The following is a 16,225-nucleotide window of genomic DNA, read 5'->3' as shown; positions in this document are numbered from 1 at the left end:
CGTCAAGATCTCGAGCTAAACTTTGATCAGTTTCCAGACAGATCCTGGGATTTCTACAACATTTGAATATGTAGCTGTATGAAAATCTACACGTTTTACCTGAACATTCAGCATTCTTACTTGATATCCATGTTTGAAGTATAGAAAAGCAGAATACTCCCTGTTTAAGTCACAGAGAGTGTCCTTCTGATCATCTGTTACCCCGTACTGAAGAGCTCATTGTTATTTGGTCTCAAAAACTATGAGATTTATTTTTCTGTTTTTTTTTTTCAAAGTAAAATACCAGAGGTTTGAAGCTCTGCGGTGCTTTGAACTGATGAGAAAAATTTCTCCAACATACACTGATGCCCTGTTAGAGCTTTATATGTAACAAACAAAGAATGTAATAACTGACCCAAAATGTAACAACATTCGGAGCCCAAAACGTTACAATTTTTTGCTGAAAATGTAACAACTTGATTTATTTTGGTTCAGTTATTACATTTTATGTTTTTTCATATTTTTATTACACTTTGCACTTATTACTGTTTTACATTATCATTTAGTTATTACATCTTTTGCCGCTATAGATTTTATAGAATCTTGGCATCTGATTTGACAGTAGCCTAAATTTGTGGCATCACATTTCTAAGTGGAAGAGACTCGAGAGCTGTGCACCAGACTTGGCATGTTAGTACAAGCTAATCACAGGTATTTGACACATACCTGGTTAGCAGAACGCTAACTTACGTTGCTCTTCATTCCGTGCTGCTCTCTACGTTCCTGAAAGTGAGTGGAAGTCGAGCCAAGCTTCACCCTCGTTTAGGAAAAAGCTCTATGCGTTTGGCGTTTCATTTCACTTTGGTTGTTTTTCTTGGTCTGTGCTGCGTCCACTAGCGTAGCTGCTCTTAGCTTCTTTACTTCACTATCATCAACACGCAGTCACACTGGGTGCTCTGTGATTGGCTGATGTAACCATGCTTACTCTCCACACAGAAACGTCCCGAAACAACCAAAACACTAACATCCAGGCAGAGGAGGGGGTTGTGGCAGACACAGACACTGACACACATTAATGGCCCACGCCCAGGCCAAGAGGAGATGATTGAGCAAGATTATTCCTGAAAAGCTGACTTTTTATTTTTAGGAAAATCCTGCAGACCCTACCTTTAAATTCTTGGCTTTATGTCTTCACTTCTGCTTTTGAGCTTCGTTATATTTTGCTCTTTTGTAAAGACAGAATACGTCTATAATGTTATTATATAATCCTCTCACCCCTGCTGTGAGGTGATAGTCGGGTTCAGACCAGGTAATTAACAACATTCTGCCTACAGCCTTTTTTAGAATGGTTTCATGCCAAACACTGAAAGTAAAAAGCTTGTCAGAGTAGGGTTAGTGATGAAAACTTGTCAACGCATGAACGAGATCAGCAAACCGATAAGACTTACACCTTACCCACAGGGGTGCAAGCTGTATGTTCCTTAGAAGAGCTCTAAGAGCTCCTACTGGTAGTATTCAGATAGACATCAAACTGTGTGAGAGTGCAGCAGTCCTCTGAGTATTAGAAGTGTCACTTTAAAACAGAACTATATAAACTGGTTTGTCTTTTTTCCTTAACATTTTTCACTCAGAGATTAAAAGTAGAGTAGACACTTAGACAACACCAAGGAGCAATTCAATTTATGTCTCTTTCAGGAGTAGATTTTCTCTGGTAGAAGTAGCTTGGAGTCTTCTTTGGAGGTATTAAACCTAACATGTTATGAGAGGCAGAATGATAAAGAGATTTTCAGAGGATGACAGTGTGGAAGCAGTGACAAAAAGCACATAAGTGACATTCATCAACTGAAGCAACAACAACAAAAAAAAGGTAAAGAAAACAGACATCATCAAACATCACTGACAAATATTCTCCAAACCTCTGCGAGGACAGGCTGTGCAGTCGTTTTGTTCTTTTAACACCAATTATTTCCTCCCACTTATTCCAGATGCTGTGATTATATCCACACAACTATACCGCCACATACCTCAGCTGTGACTGTGACTGTGATTGTTCTGGGTGATGGCAGCAGCCTGGCATCTGCATCAACACAAAATCTCACTCATCAAATCAGAATCAGGAGCTGATGAAACTGGCCCTGTGGGTTTTAAGATATCTTTCATTTACAAAAGTTAAATAAGTAATCCAAACAACACATGGAGTTGCTCTTTCTGGACATTTTCCATGAGATATTCCTTTAGATGAGTGTTCGTTGACGTTAGAGCAACAGTGAGTTTGAAACTGTACCTTTCACTGAAGGTTAGAGTTATTGAAAATGAAAGCAGTTTAATTAAAAGTGTTAAGAGTCACTTCAGCTGCATTAACCATTGTTCACTCTTCTGTCTCTTCTGTGTGTATAAGGTTACAGCTGCTCTCTTAACAGAGCTGTGGTATTTTTAGCTGGAGCCGTTTGTACTTGTAGTCCAAAAAAAAAATTCAGGTATTTCAAACCTGGGTTCATTTTTACTAAATTAAGGTCAAAATGACTAATAGGTATGAAAATTGAAATTGCTTTAGTAGATTTCTTCAGTTGGCTGTGTACAAGACAGGCTGTGAAGTCTGCAGATTATGTTCAAGGTCAAACCGCCCCAAACCTGCAAAACAGATCCAGCTTTAGGACACATGTTGCAGGGAGTACTTAAGATGCAAAATGATTAAAATCAGCCCTGCTGAATTCAAACATGTTGCTTTATCAAAGCTGAAATATTTGTATGTGTGTGTGGCTCCATTTCTCTTGCACACAGCCAGGTGTTTGTGAGTTTCAGAGGGACGCCCTGTGTCCATCACCTAAACCTTCCTGTGACCAGCAGCCAGCCAGTTGATCAAAATCAGAACTGCCTAAGAAGAAACAAAAATTAAGAATATGTTTTTGTTATTTTTTTTGTTTTTTTGTTTAAATTGAAAATTTTAAAACAGATTTTCACAAAGTGATGTGACCAGTGCAGAATAAAAAAAAAAAAAAAAAAAAACATGAGAAAAGAGAAGCAGTCATAGCATGAGCAAACAAGTTGATTCTGATGATTAAGGGAAAAAGGAGATAGTAAAAATAAAACTAGATAAAAAGGAAAAATAAAACCAATTTCTAATCGAAGAATGAAAAGAAAACAACATTATATCATGTGGAAATAAAATTATTAAATGAATGTGCTAAAATAAGATTAAAAAATTAGATAAAATACAACATTCAATGGAAGGGTGTGTAAATAAATAAACATGTAAATAAAATGGACCAATTAAAGGGACCAGACGAGATCAGAAGCAAATAGATGAATTATGATGATGATGATGATGATGATGATGATGATGATGATGATGATGATGATTATTATTATTATTATTATTATTATTATTATTATTATTATTATTATTATTATTATTATTATTATTATTATTATTATTATTATTAGATTTTATTTATTTTTTATTATTATTATTGAGTAGCACTTTAATTGGATAAAAAGCTTTAGCACAGATAGGGTTAAAACAAAAAGGCTTAGATCAGAATAACAAAATCAAAAATGATAAGAATGAATAGAATAAGGAGTAAGAGTAAAAAAAAATATTTAAAAAAAAGCTAACAAGACAGTAAAACCAAAGTAAGATGGAAGTAATAGAAATAAAGAAAATAGACAAGATAAAGGATAAAAAGACGGTGTAAAAGCAAGTCTGTAAAAGTGAATTTTAAAAGTGACTTTAAGGAGGCAACTGACTGTGAGCACAAAACAAGGCCTCTGATATAATGTGTGTGCCTATTGTGCTGCTGAAGTAATGCTGTATGTATGTTGATGTGAATGATGTGAACATGTCTTAAAGATAATCAACATTTTACCTTGAAGCCTTAATGCATGGATGCATGTGTGTTCGTGTGTGTATGTGCAGTGGGAAATTTGAATGTTTTCCTTTTTTGTTGATGTTTGTTTTTTATCTAACGCCAATCATGTCTAAAACAGTAAGGAGCGATGAGTTGTGGAAGTGGATTTCCCTGCAGCTAAGCAGGCGGTAAACTTAGTGAGTCATGATGTTTCAAACCTGTCTCCATGTTTTCTTCTGGTTGTAAAGATGCTGTGCAGATTGCAATTTGTGTGACATTTCCAGTCTTTCCTCCATTTCCACTTCCACTTTCAAGGCTGCCTTCTCTCTTCAATAATGTGATATAACCGCCTGCTTTTTATTTATTTATAAATGGCAGCAGTCAGTGGGGGGCGGAGGTCTGTGTTCCCAGCTCCTTAAAGTGATTTTCTTTTAGTAATAATTCTCCTCTCCTGTGTGTTTTCTTTCAATGCCCATGTGGATCAGATAACCCAAAGACATTGATTTCAAAATGAGATTTTTGTCAGATATGGGATCAGTCACCCTTTATAACATGAAAAGCCGGGGGTGGTGTGAATGCGTATGTGACAGAGAGAAAGAGAGAAGAGATTTCTTAATCACACTGCAGGAAGCACTTCCGGCGTTATTGCATCACACTCCCCACAGACACACATGCACAAGCACAATAAATGGATGCGCGGGCGAGGGAGCCATGGGTGCAGGCAGGTTTGAATACCTGCAGAGCAAGATCACCTGTCTTGCATCACTCAGTCCTCCAGGCAGCCAATAAAAAGACTGAGTGACAGTGGGGGAGGGAAACCCTTTCTCTGTGCAGGGCGGGAAAGTTCAGTGATCCACAGTTCCCTTTACTCACACACATGTTCAGGCACACACATGCACACACACACACACACACACACACACGTACATTCAGTGTAACTAGATAAACAGCTTACTGAGTATGTGGCCTTGCAGCTTTTGAGAACGCCTCCGCTGTCCCATGTAAACAGAACAGGAGGCACAATGTGCGTCTGTGTTTAAGAGCCTTTACAGAGATGAGACCACTCACAGACACGCACACACATGCACACACACACACACACACACACACACACACACACATATGACCATGTGTATCGCAGATTACATTTTCCCTCTTTCATTAAACACCATCATTCATACGTGGCTGATGAGTAATTACAACCATTCAGAGGCAGAGGGTGAAATATTACTGTCTCCGGTTTTATTTATGACATATCCTGTCCTCAGATGAACTCCTCAGTTTTACTACAAGCTGTGTGACTGCTCCGGGCTGCAGCACACACTCAGATGCAGAAACACTGGAACTGCTGAACAGACTCAGACTGTGGACGAGAAATGGGAATCACACCATGACCTTACATAGATATAGCTTGATCAGCTACTTTCCTGGACATATGTGAACTTTAAAACAGTTGGTGGAGCTGGAGTCCGAGTTGAGGCTTGACTCCTCAGTGTTCGAGTTGAGTCCAAGTCGTATCCCTAGTACCTTAGCCCAAGTCATTGAAAAGTCCAGATAGCAGGGCACATAGCATATATCAGAGATTGAGTTCAGGATAAAGAATGCTGCTGCTTGACTCCAGATAATTGGCTGTGAAGACCTGGACTGAGTGTGTCAACAGTTTTAATGTGCAGAAAACACATTCACTAAAGTTAACATCAGTGTGTGTTGATCTGAATGTCACATTGAGACAGATCAGTAGAGCCTTTATCAGAAACCTTGGCTTGCATAGACGGCTAGTATAATGCATACCATAAATGTTACTTACCTACCTCTTTATATGCAGAACTCACCTGCAGTCAGAGTTTATACATGTCATGACTTAATGACTTTAGAGGCTAACACTATCACTATTTAGCAGATAACTCTGACTAAGTTAACAGTCAAAGTAACTTCAGCATAGCGATCTTGGACAGATGTCACTTAAAGTTATATGTCATCCCAGTCATAGTGAACATGTTGCTCTGGATTTGCCAGCATTTGCTGTAAAATCTTTAAAAGCAAAACGTGCAACCCATGGCACCTCTTTGTTGTTTTTACACACACAGTTGCTGAACAAGACGTCAAAGGAGGGACACACAGGTAAACAATAACACATGCCAGCCATAGCCTGACTGGACTGATGTGTTAGTGGGACAGTACACAGAAGAAATTAAAAAAAAATCAACAAAGCATTCGTTAATAAATGAGCCTGAGTCCTCCAGGTCTTCCTGCAAATCTGAGTCGTTAATGCACGAGCCATGAGTCTTACATTTCCTGACTGAAGTCAGAGTCCTTGGCTGTGTCTGAAACCACTCCCTGTCCACTCTACAGTGGGTACAACATTTTTTAGTGCTGTCTGAGTTCTGAGTGACCACAGTCATACCCACTCAATGTATCCCACAATGCATTTTAAAAAGTAGTGCAAGAGCAGGGCTCAGTATGTGAGCAACATATACCATCATGCATTGTGGTTCAGTTTACGCAGCCGGGGATCAGGCTGCCAAGGCCACCGCCTTTGACCAGCATGGCTCCTCCTGCGGGTGGTGGGTCTACAGGAAGATGGACCCATGTCACCCATTCGTGCTTGGCCCAACCAGGCCCCATGGGTAAAGGCCTGGCCACCAGGCGTTCACCTGCATGCCCCAACCCCAGGCCTGGCTCCAGGGTGAGGCTCCGGTGACCCTCCGGCCAGGATGAACTGAATCCTGTTTATACTCATCATATGGGGTCTTTGACCCCTCTTTGTCTGGCCCCTCACCTAGGACCACTTTGCCTTGGGAGACCCTACCAGGGGCGGTTGACCCCGACAACATAGCTCCCAGGATCATTGAGGCACTCAAGGTGGCGGCCACGGAGGAGAGTTCTGGGATTCTAGGAGTTCTACAGTTCGTAGCTCGGACATCGGGGAGAGGCTCGGAGTAGAGCCACTGCTCCTCTGCATCAAGAGGAGCCAGATGAGGTGGTTCTTGTATCTGGTGAGGATGTCTCCTGTACACCTCTCTCGGGAGGTGTTTCAGGCATGTCCAACTTGGAGGAGACCCCGGGGTAGACCCAGAACACAGTGGGGAGATTATATCTCTTGACTGGCCTGGGAACACCTTGATATCCCCTTTGAGGAGCTGATGGAAGTGGCCTTGGTCAGAGGCCATTGGTCTTCGCTGATGGCACTGCTGCCTGGACCTGGATAAGAATAAGTGGAAGAAAATGAGATGAGATGAGATTGTGGTTTCAATAGGAGAAATGGCTGATTAATGATCAATGATTACGGATTACTGATTACTGGCAACATGAAACAACATGACACACTGTCTGAGAATAACACTAAGCTCTCTGTTTAACTCTGGGATGAGCGTGTCTCACAACTCTAAGCAGAGAAACACACAACACAGACATTAGCCGCTCAACCACTTATCGCGGGTGATGCTTTCAATGGGCCTTGTAATTCTCAAACACAACATAGAATGTGGTGTGAATGGTTGGTATTTGTTTATTTAGAAAATAACCTGTAGTAAACATGATTATTAGTTATCACTGGAATCCATGCTGTTATGCAGTGTTTGAGAAAATTTGTAACTGGAAATCTCCAGACGTCCATGAGCAACTGCATATTTGTGTTTTTACATATTGAGAAATAAATATGTTGAATTAAAAAAACGTTGAGATTTTATCATTAAACAAATTAATATTTGACCAACTCAATGTATGCTTTGACCAACCTTCCATGTTGAAGACATTCTTTCCTTCACATAAACCCCTTCATATACAGTACATTGCACATCCCTGGTCAGAGTGCTGACAGGCAGACAGTCAGCACTTGCAGACTTTTATCTTACAGATCAGACATAAGACTCATGTTGGCTGATGTTGGAGTGTGTTCCAGCACTAAACGGAATCAAAGGGAGCAAACACTCTAAGCTTTGTATTTAACAGCCAAATCTGATGCGAGTGACAAAACTCTGAGTCATCAGACTGCTGTGGTGGAATTGATTTCACGTTGTTGCCTCTTTGATGAGATGGTGAGATTTTGTAGTTCTGATGCGGGTCTGTTTTAGAGACATATAACCACTCTGCACAGGTTGAGGCTCTCTTTGTCAACACAGCGGGTCACCTTTATGGCTGGTTTGCAGACTGACTGGAGGCTCTATCACCTGCTCAGGATTATCAACCGTCAAAAAAGCCCTGAGCTTCTCCTCTTTGGACACTGAAGACAGTTTGGTCACGAGAGAAGAAGCTGCTCGTGTGGTGTCCATTTGTCAGGGAGTTCATGAGTGTATCGCTGTTGTCTTTGTGTTGTTGTTAACCTTTGACCTCTTGGCAACAAACCCAGCAGTTATTTCTGTGCGGACGTCCATCACTGAAAAGTCGTATTTCTCTTGAGGTTTCACACTGAGCTAGTGAGATGGACGATAATCCACCCTGATTATGTGTTGATGTGTCTTCTTCTCTAATGTGATGCACAAGGTTGGTAAACAAGAACAAAGAAGTGAAAGTGAAGTCTTATTTTGTATGATCAGGAGTTAAATCATGATATAGATGAACAATGTTGAGTGAAATGGGGGTGTGATATTCAAAAGAACACCTCGAGCAGGCAGTGTTCCCTCCTTGGCTTTGACACACTGTATGGCAGAGCTTTTAACAGCAGCTTATTTGGCTGTCAAGTGGTAAGCTAAAGACTTTGTACTTGTGTGACATTTAAATTTGCCTGCACAAAGATTTCATGTAATACCACTTTTGTACTCTGAGCTGTCTGGTTTTAAAGTGAAAGCAACCATTAAAACGCTCACCTCTTCTAATCCCTCTGCAGGCCAAGGCTTTGTTTACTTTCTGGGTAGTTTTCTCTCTGAAAGCTTCTCCGTGCAGAGCTAACAGCGTTTTCTCTCAGGCTGCACACAGGCTGAGAGTTAGCCCTGCCTGTAAGGCCTCAATCAGGGCCAGAAGACCCTCAAACAGAAGTGAGTGAACTGTAGCTGAGGGGGTTAAACAGGGGGGATGGGAGTGAAAACAATAAACACAGAGTTCTTGTTCATTAAACTGGGTGTGTGTAAAAGCTTTAGCTGCAAGCGCTTTCTTCTCGTATAGGTCAAAGACCATTAATCATGTTGTCATGACAACCTCAGGTTCTATCCTGTCTCCTCTCCTGTTTCCTTCACTGTAACTTTTTACTATCCCCTGAACTCTGAACAGTCTGTGATGATTTGTATCTGCTCAATCAGGATCTTTGTGGTTGAGCTGCTCAGTGGTGAGGGCTGTTGCCTGATAGCAAGAAGGTTCAGATCCCTGACTGGGCAGGTGCCATGCCATGGCTTCCTCCCAAAGTCGAAAAACATGCTCATCAGGTTTACTGGTCACTCTGAATCGCCCGTTGGTGTGAGTGTGTGTCTGAATGGTTGTCTGTCTCTACATGTTGGCTCTTTGATGGGCTGGAGACCTGTTCAGGGTGCAGCCCGCCTTGCACCCAGAGACACCTGGGATGATGGATGGATGTGGTTAGACATGAAGTAAAGAGAGAAAAACCAGCAGTTTGTGACACATGGATGAAATCAAACAAAGAATGATTAAATTTAAACCTTTAATGACTGTGAAACTAAGTGATGTCACACACTGAAGCCTTTACAGCCCTGACTAATCTTAATGATTGGGAGCTCACGCAGATACATACAGTTCAGGGTGTTGCTGTGGTGTAGCTACTTCAGCATGTTCTTCAAGTGGAAAAGCTTCAGTCCTGGATGGAACAGGAGAAGTTCCTCAACCCTTTGATGTATTTCTCCATGCACTATCCCCTCCCCACATTTCCAGTTTCTATCCCCATCTTCATCCAAAATAAGTTATGATTAAACAGAGGCAACAGTGCAGCATCCAACATCTAGGAATGGAAACTGAATCTGGTACTTTTATAGGTAACAACCAAATTTCATTTGGAGAACAGAGTACCAATTCACATAATATAAAACGGTGCCATATTTTGGTACCTAAACCCATCCTTATGACAGTGAGGAAGTGGAAGAGTTGGCAATTTTCCATGGTGGACATGAACTAGGGCTGCACGATTATCGCAATCGCAATGTCAGCACACGCAATTATGTAATCGCAAAAGAGGATATCGCAATCGCAATCACAATGTCAGCACATGCAATTCAGATTTTTCTCCATGATAACCAAGCAAGTCTGTAGACTCATCATGACACAACTTTTTTTATTAAATCCCAAGCACAATCGCAATCGCAATCGCAATATTGTCCACCTAATCGCAAATCGCACCTTTTCCCCAAATCGTGCAGCACTAACATGAACACAGCATTGCGAGTTTATATGTTGAGAAATAGTTATGTTAAAATGAAAATCTTTGCAATTTTATTGTTAAAAAAATTATATTTATTACCACATGAACACAAAGTACTGACAATTAGCACCATCGAGGGACAATATTGATTGCCAGGCGCTGGGCGTCAGTGCTGCATCATTTTGAATGTGAAAGATACCCATCCCTGCTGACATATCAGGCCATTTAACACGTACAGTGACAACTATATTACTTTAGCTTGCAGTCAAAGCACTGCTCCTGCATTATTGACTAAATAAACAAGGTAAACACAGAAAAATTTTATCCTATTTGAAGTGTCTAACAAAAGTCTGTGGTCTTTTTGTTTCTGGTGTTTTGCTGTTGTAAGTAGGGAAAATTTAAATTCTGCTTTGTTCATTTGTTTTTTGTATTTGGTGCACTTAAAAGGCCCCTCAAACATTTTGGACTTTGTTTTTTTGGTTATTTTCAAAGTCTGGCTTTGGTGCTTTGATGCCGTAGATACCCTTTTACTGTAAATTAATTTTACAGTGCATTTAAACTTTTTGGTTGTGTAGAAATCTTTTGTTTTTGGTGTTTCATTTTTTCTTCTAAATCTTTTCATCAATAAGGGCCTGTGTCCACTTTGTGCTTGCAAAGCTCACAGCCACAATTTTAGAACTTCTTTCCCAAACTCACTTTGAAAAGACTGTAAGGAGTTTGTAAGTGATCTTGAAGAAGTCTCCCTTCAAGATATATGCCTGATCATAACCCACAACTTGAAATTACATTATCAGCACGACCTCTTAGCTTCCTTATCAAGTTGGACAGGACCAGATTGATTTGCGGCACATCCAGGTCTCTATTACAACACCACGCCAGCTGATGAAGTTTAGTAGAGAGAAGAGAGATCAGTGTTTTTCTTTGCTGAAAACGATTTCTGTGATTAATTTTGTAGTGATGGTGGACACTGGAGCCTAACTGTCAGACAGAAAAAGGACAGAAGATCAGAAGAAAGATAAACAGGAGAGAGATAGAGCATGAGCTAAAGGCTAACACAGGAGCTAATCTGTTTGTGCTAATGTTGATGCCAACCCACAGTCAGCAGTTATTCTGCAGTGGTCTGTTCAAACTTGAGAGTCTATCAATAAAATGAAGTGTGAGGTTATGTTAGCGAAACGTTACACATTACAGACATGTCTCAGAGCACCAGGCTGCGAATAGAGCGAAATAAAGCCAGTGACTAAACTACGGTACAAACTGACAAAGTTTGCTTGTTATCATGGTTCACAGTGCAGCTCTACCTAACTGTTGATACATACTTTACCTCGTGGAGTTGTATCCAGTAAAAAGTTGTCTTGAACAAAGAAAAGTAGAGTTAAAAAGAAGATCTGATATCTGTTCCTTTCCAAGACAAACACATGCCTGGTTCAGAGTCAGTCTGTACGACTCATGTGAAGCAGAGTATTTATCGCTTTCTTTTCCAGAAAGTCCTCACAGCCTCTTTAACGTAATTACAAAAATAATCTCATGGCTCTCCCTAATTCCTGACTGACACTGAATTGTCTGCTTAATATTTGCTTCATTCCAGGAAACCTTACAAAGAGAAGTGAACTCAATAACCTAACAGAAAAAAGATTTTGCATTAGCGGCAGCTCACCTTCAAATTCTACTCTAAAAATATGAGCATAACTGATTTCTCCTCTCAAATCAGTGTCAACAAAGTTGATATCTGGACCCCATCTATGTTACTGATCGATGTTTGTTCACATTTGAAGCTGCAATGTTTTCAAGATTGGTCATTTTCAACTCAGAATACCATAATTTGAAGGTGTTTTCACACTCAGGAAACGTAGCGCTGCAAACGCTATACCCACCTCCACCCCCCCCAAAAAAAAACCCTACTCGCACAAGGACACATTCATTGGTGAATAAAGTTGATAAAAGTCTCTATCAGGGTGGTTGACCCTTTTCTTTGTGGTCCTCAGGTGCAGTATGTCATCCAAGGCTACCACAAGAGGAGAGAGTACATCGCAGCCTTCCTCAGCCACTTTGGAACGTGAGTAAAGACGAGCTCATCCTCCAAACGCTGCTCTCTTTCATTTGTTTCTTTGTTTGTTTGTGTTTGTCTAGAGCAGGGGAGTGTCAGCGTAAAATAGTGCCACTTAAAATGATTACATGTGTGTTACAGGGGCGTGGTGGAGTATGATGCTGAGGGATTCACAAAACTCACACTTCTTCTCATGTGGAAGGACTTCTGCTTCCTAGTACACGGTAAAAAAACCACACATACAGATCCACACTGAGGTCTGTGATTACATCTGCTGCATTGCGCTCATGATCCTCCGTCTTTAATCACTGTTCTGCCTCCCTCTGCTCCTGCTAGTGGATCTCCCACTATACTTCCCCAGAGACCAGCCCACCCTCACCTTCCAGTCGGTGTATCACTTCACCAACAGCGGCCAGCTCTACTCTCAGGTGCAGAAGTCGTATCCCTACAGCCCCCGCTGGGACGGCAATGAGATGGCGAAGAGAGCCAAGTGAGTGGATTCTTCCTCTTCTGATCTGAACAATATGAGATGTGTTAATATATTCCAGTTTTTATTCACAGAGTTAGAATGAAACTCTATAATAACTCTTCCTGAAGTCAAATGATTTGCTGTCAAGCCTCCACACTCATTTCATCACATGTATTAGACGATATAAATGACAGTCTGGTCTGCTCTGAGCACAGGCCACTTCTTGATTTGATTCCTCCCTTCACTAACATTAACTTATATAACCTGTAAAGAGACGTCAGCCTCGGCCTTGGATTGCTTTGCTTTTTGCATGGCAAAGGTAAATATTTGCTGCGAGCACTGAGAGATCTGAGTGCTTACAGAAGGTGACAAAGGCGACACTTAATCTGTTTGGCTAAAAGGTTATTAGTGGACAATTCTCTCACCTGTGGTTTTATCTCAGTGTCTCACTGTAACAGGAGAAAATCCTGCTCCTCAGTGAAGTCTTTATAAACCATCAGAACACAGAAAACCTGGATCCATTAAGTCATTCTGAAGAGCAGGTGTAGGGAGGATTTCAGCACAGATAACAATGTGTGATAATGCTTTTCATTTCTGGGTATTGATGCTGAAACTTGTCTTGAGTTCAGACTCAACCTGTTGTGAGTAATGTCAGGCTTTTCTTTGTATTTGCATTGAGTGTGAGCTCTTTCAAAGAATTAAACATTAGCCCGCAGCTCATGGCACACCAGGTGATGCAGAAGAAAAATATGAACTGATTCAAGTCAGAATTTAGTTTCTGTGAATTTTTCAGTGATGTCATGAGTTGTCCTGCTTTATCCAAACATTTTGTCACTTGTCGGTGTTTCTCTGTCTCAGGCAAGTGAGAGTGAGAGGAAACGGGGACATGCTGTTAGTCACCGTAAAACTGTTGGGTTTCAGCCTCTCGTTTACACTGACCAAAAAATGGAAACTTTTGAAAAGGGCCTCAGTGGGGAATTTTTCTGAAACATTGCAGCCACTGTTGCTGTGTTAAAAGCAACCTGGAGTTTTAGGCTGACGTCACATTCTGCTTTGTGCCATACTCTCAGTGTGGCAACTTAAATAGCCATGCACAAAGCAGACAACAACAGTAACAATGGCAGACTTCTAAAAATGTGCAGCCAGTTAGACTTCTTCTGGTCTGAGGAGGGGTGTGTCTACAGTTATGTCGCCAACTACAGGCCTGGCATGCATACTGCAGTGTCTTCAGTCCCTCATCTGTTTCTGTGTAAACGCAGATGTTTTTTCCCAGAGTTTTTGGCATTTTTGCATGAAAGGTTTGCGTACAAACAGGGCCTTGTGGATCTTTGATTTTTAAATATTTTACTCTTTTATTGTGTCTTCCTGATGATTTCACTGCAAAAACTGAAATCTAAGCAGGTTTTTGTCTTATTTTTGTAAAATAATAATAACAATGATAATAAAACTAATGATGATAATAAGAATAAGAAAAACCCTCAGAGAGCGCAGACCTCCACCAAGCATATTGTGATTGTCACCAACACTTTAGTCCGACTTTAATGTTATACTCCCTTTCAGCAGACTGTCTGCTACAATTCGGTGTTAGTTGCAGGTTTGCACAATAATTTGTTACCTGATGAAAATAATGATGCTCCAGTACATATTATATATTCCAGGTCTTAGTTTGCAGAATATTTCCATCATGTTTAAAATGATGGTGACCTTGTCTTGTATTGTTTTGCAAAGCAATCCGACCATTTATGGTGGAGTTATATACACATATGGTGAAAACAGCCCTATCTCACAATGATAAAGAATCCTTTAAAAAAAATCCTGGATACAGAAGGTGATCCAGATCATCTCCAAAATTAAATTACTTCTTCCTTATCCCATTTTGAACATTTCCTGAAAACTTCATGAAGATCAGTTTGTTACTTTTTGAGTTATGTTGTTCACAGACAAAGAAACAGACAAACTCTCGCAAAAAACATAATCTCCTTGGCAGAGGTAATAATAATAATAATAATCTTATTTGACTTAATATGAGCCAATTCCACCTGAAATATCCAGAAAATACCATATTTCAGCATCTCTTGAGACAAAACAATGCCTGAACTGTCTGTGGGCTAAGAAACGTACTTGTCCAGCTGCTTAAAATAAAAACAATGTCTTAGCTCACAAAACTACACACAAATGTCTTTCTTACCATATTGGCAGATTGTCTTTACTCATTACAGTTTCAGTGGTGTTGTTTTGGTCTTTTAAGATCCTGAAACCTGATGCTTCTCTGGACTCGTCAGGTGAACGTGGCTCATGCTGACTGTAATAAGATATTCTCATGAGAAAAGAGATTTTATCTCCTGCTTAGGGTTCAGCTTTGTGGTGTTAAACATGCCGAGTTCATTTTTCATGTGAGGTGGTAAATTTTAATAAGAAAACACAATCTGCCTTTCTTCTTTATTTTGACACATGATGGGACCGGTACCCACCCTGTGAGTTTGTTCAATGCTCTGAAGTCTTTAAACACGATTACTGTCACACTCTGATCTGTTATTTACTGTGCTCTGTCTCTCTTCCCCTCTGTCTCTGTCGTTCTTTCTGTCTCTCACCCCAGGGCGTACTTCAAGAGTTTTATCCCTCAGTTCCAGGAGGGAGCCTTTGCCAACGGGAAACTCTAGTGCTCTTCAGCCTAATGACATGCCTGGAGAGTTGCCTGTGGGAGTGAGAGTGTGTATGTGAGTGTAAGTGTGTTTGTGCACCTGTAAATGAGTATACACAGACTTACACTTGTGAAATAGACTGTAGTACATCAGTACAGTGAGAATGAAGGTGTGTGTGCTGCACGCAGACTCTGTGAATTCCATCTGTAGACCTTGAATCAGTCTTCTGTTTGTATAAAATCACCTCATATCTTTTATTTCAGTTTGTAGAGAAGCCACTGTGGTGTAGAGGCGGACAGGAAGTCACACAGGCACTGACAGATGTTTCAGCTTTACCGTTGTTGTTTACACCTGTTAAAAGTTTAGTTGCACTGTCAGTGTGAAATAATCAACATTCATTCTGCCTTTTAACCGTCTTCTGTTCCATTGGAGCCTCTGAAGTCCTGTGAAGTGACAGTACTGTAAGTTACTGAAGCAAATGTTCTGTCCAAAGTTTATCCAGTAAAAAAAAAACTCTGTTTCCCTGACTCTGTGGAGTGTTTCTGTCCTTGGTCTTTGCTGAGTCTTAATGTTGGAAATCATCTGAACAGGAAGAACACTCATTTAGATATGTCAACTTTAACCCCATCCCACTGTGTCGTGGTGTTTTTCACTTTAAAGATTTCCTTTTGCTCTTTCACTGAGGTGTAGGGGCTCTCTGTTAAAGCCCTTTGTGAAACTACCTAAACACAGGCCAGCTCAGTGATCATCCCAGCTGGTGTAGTGTCTTTTTTTGTTACTGTTTGTTACTGATAATCTAATATTAAATCATGGATTATGAACAGATACCTCAAAGTCCTCATGGTGCCTTTAAATGTAGGGTACAATGATAGGGATTTTCATTACTTGTGAGTAAACACAACATTTAAACTGGGCTCCTCCTCCTTAGCTCAGTGCCAG

General features: G+C 40.6%; 1 protein-coding gene across 1 annotated transcript in view; it reads left to right on the top strand.

Moving 5' to 3' along the window:
• The window catches only part of babam2 (BRISC and BRCA1 A complex member 2), a 128,640-nt gene extending 112,799 nt beyond the window's left edge, over positions 1-15,841 (top strand). Inside the window, exons 9-12 of the mRNA XM_074691965.1 lie at positions 12,114-12,184; positions 12,317-12,399; positions 12,512-12,665; positions 15,241-15,841. Coding sequence (XP_074548066.1) covers positions 12,114-12,184; positions 12,317-12,399; positions 12,512-12,665; positions 15,241-15,304 — 372 coding nt within the window. The 3' untranslated portion in view covers positions 15,305-15,841. The remainder of the gene's footprint in view (positions 1-12,113; positions 12,185-12,316; positions 12,400-12,511; positions 12,666-15,240) is intronic.
• Positions 15,842-16,225: the final 384 nt, after the last annotated feature.

The sequence above is a fragment of the Halichoeres trimaculatus genome, unplaced genomic scaffold, assembly GCF_033239565.1.
Source record: "Halichoeres trimaculatus isolate MK-OKI-2021-1 unplaced genomic scaffold, fHalTri1.1 fHalTri1_scaffold_17, whole genome shotgun sequence".
Lineage (NCBI taxonomy): Eukaryota > Metazoa > Chordata > Actinopteri > Labriformes > Labridae > Halichoeres > Halichoeres trimaculatus.
The sequence above is the reverse complement of the archived record's forward strand: the minus strand, read 5'-3'. Positions and strand labels throughout refer to the sequence as shown.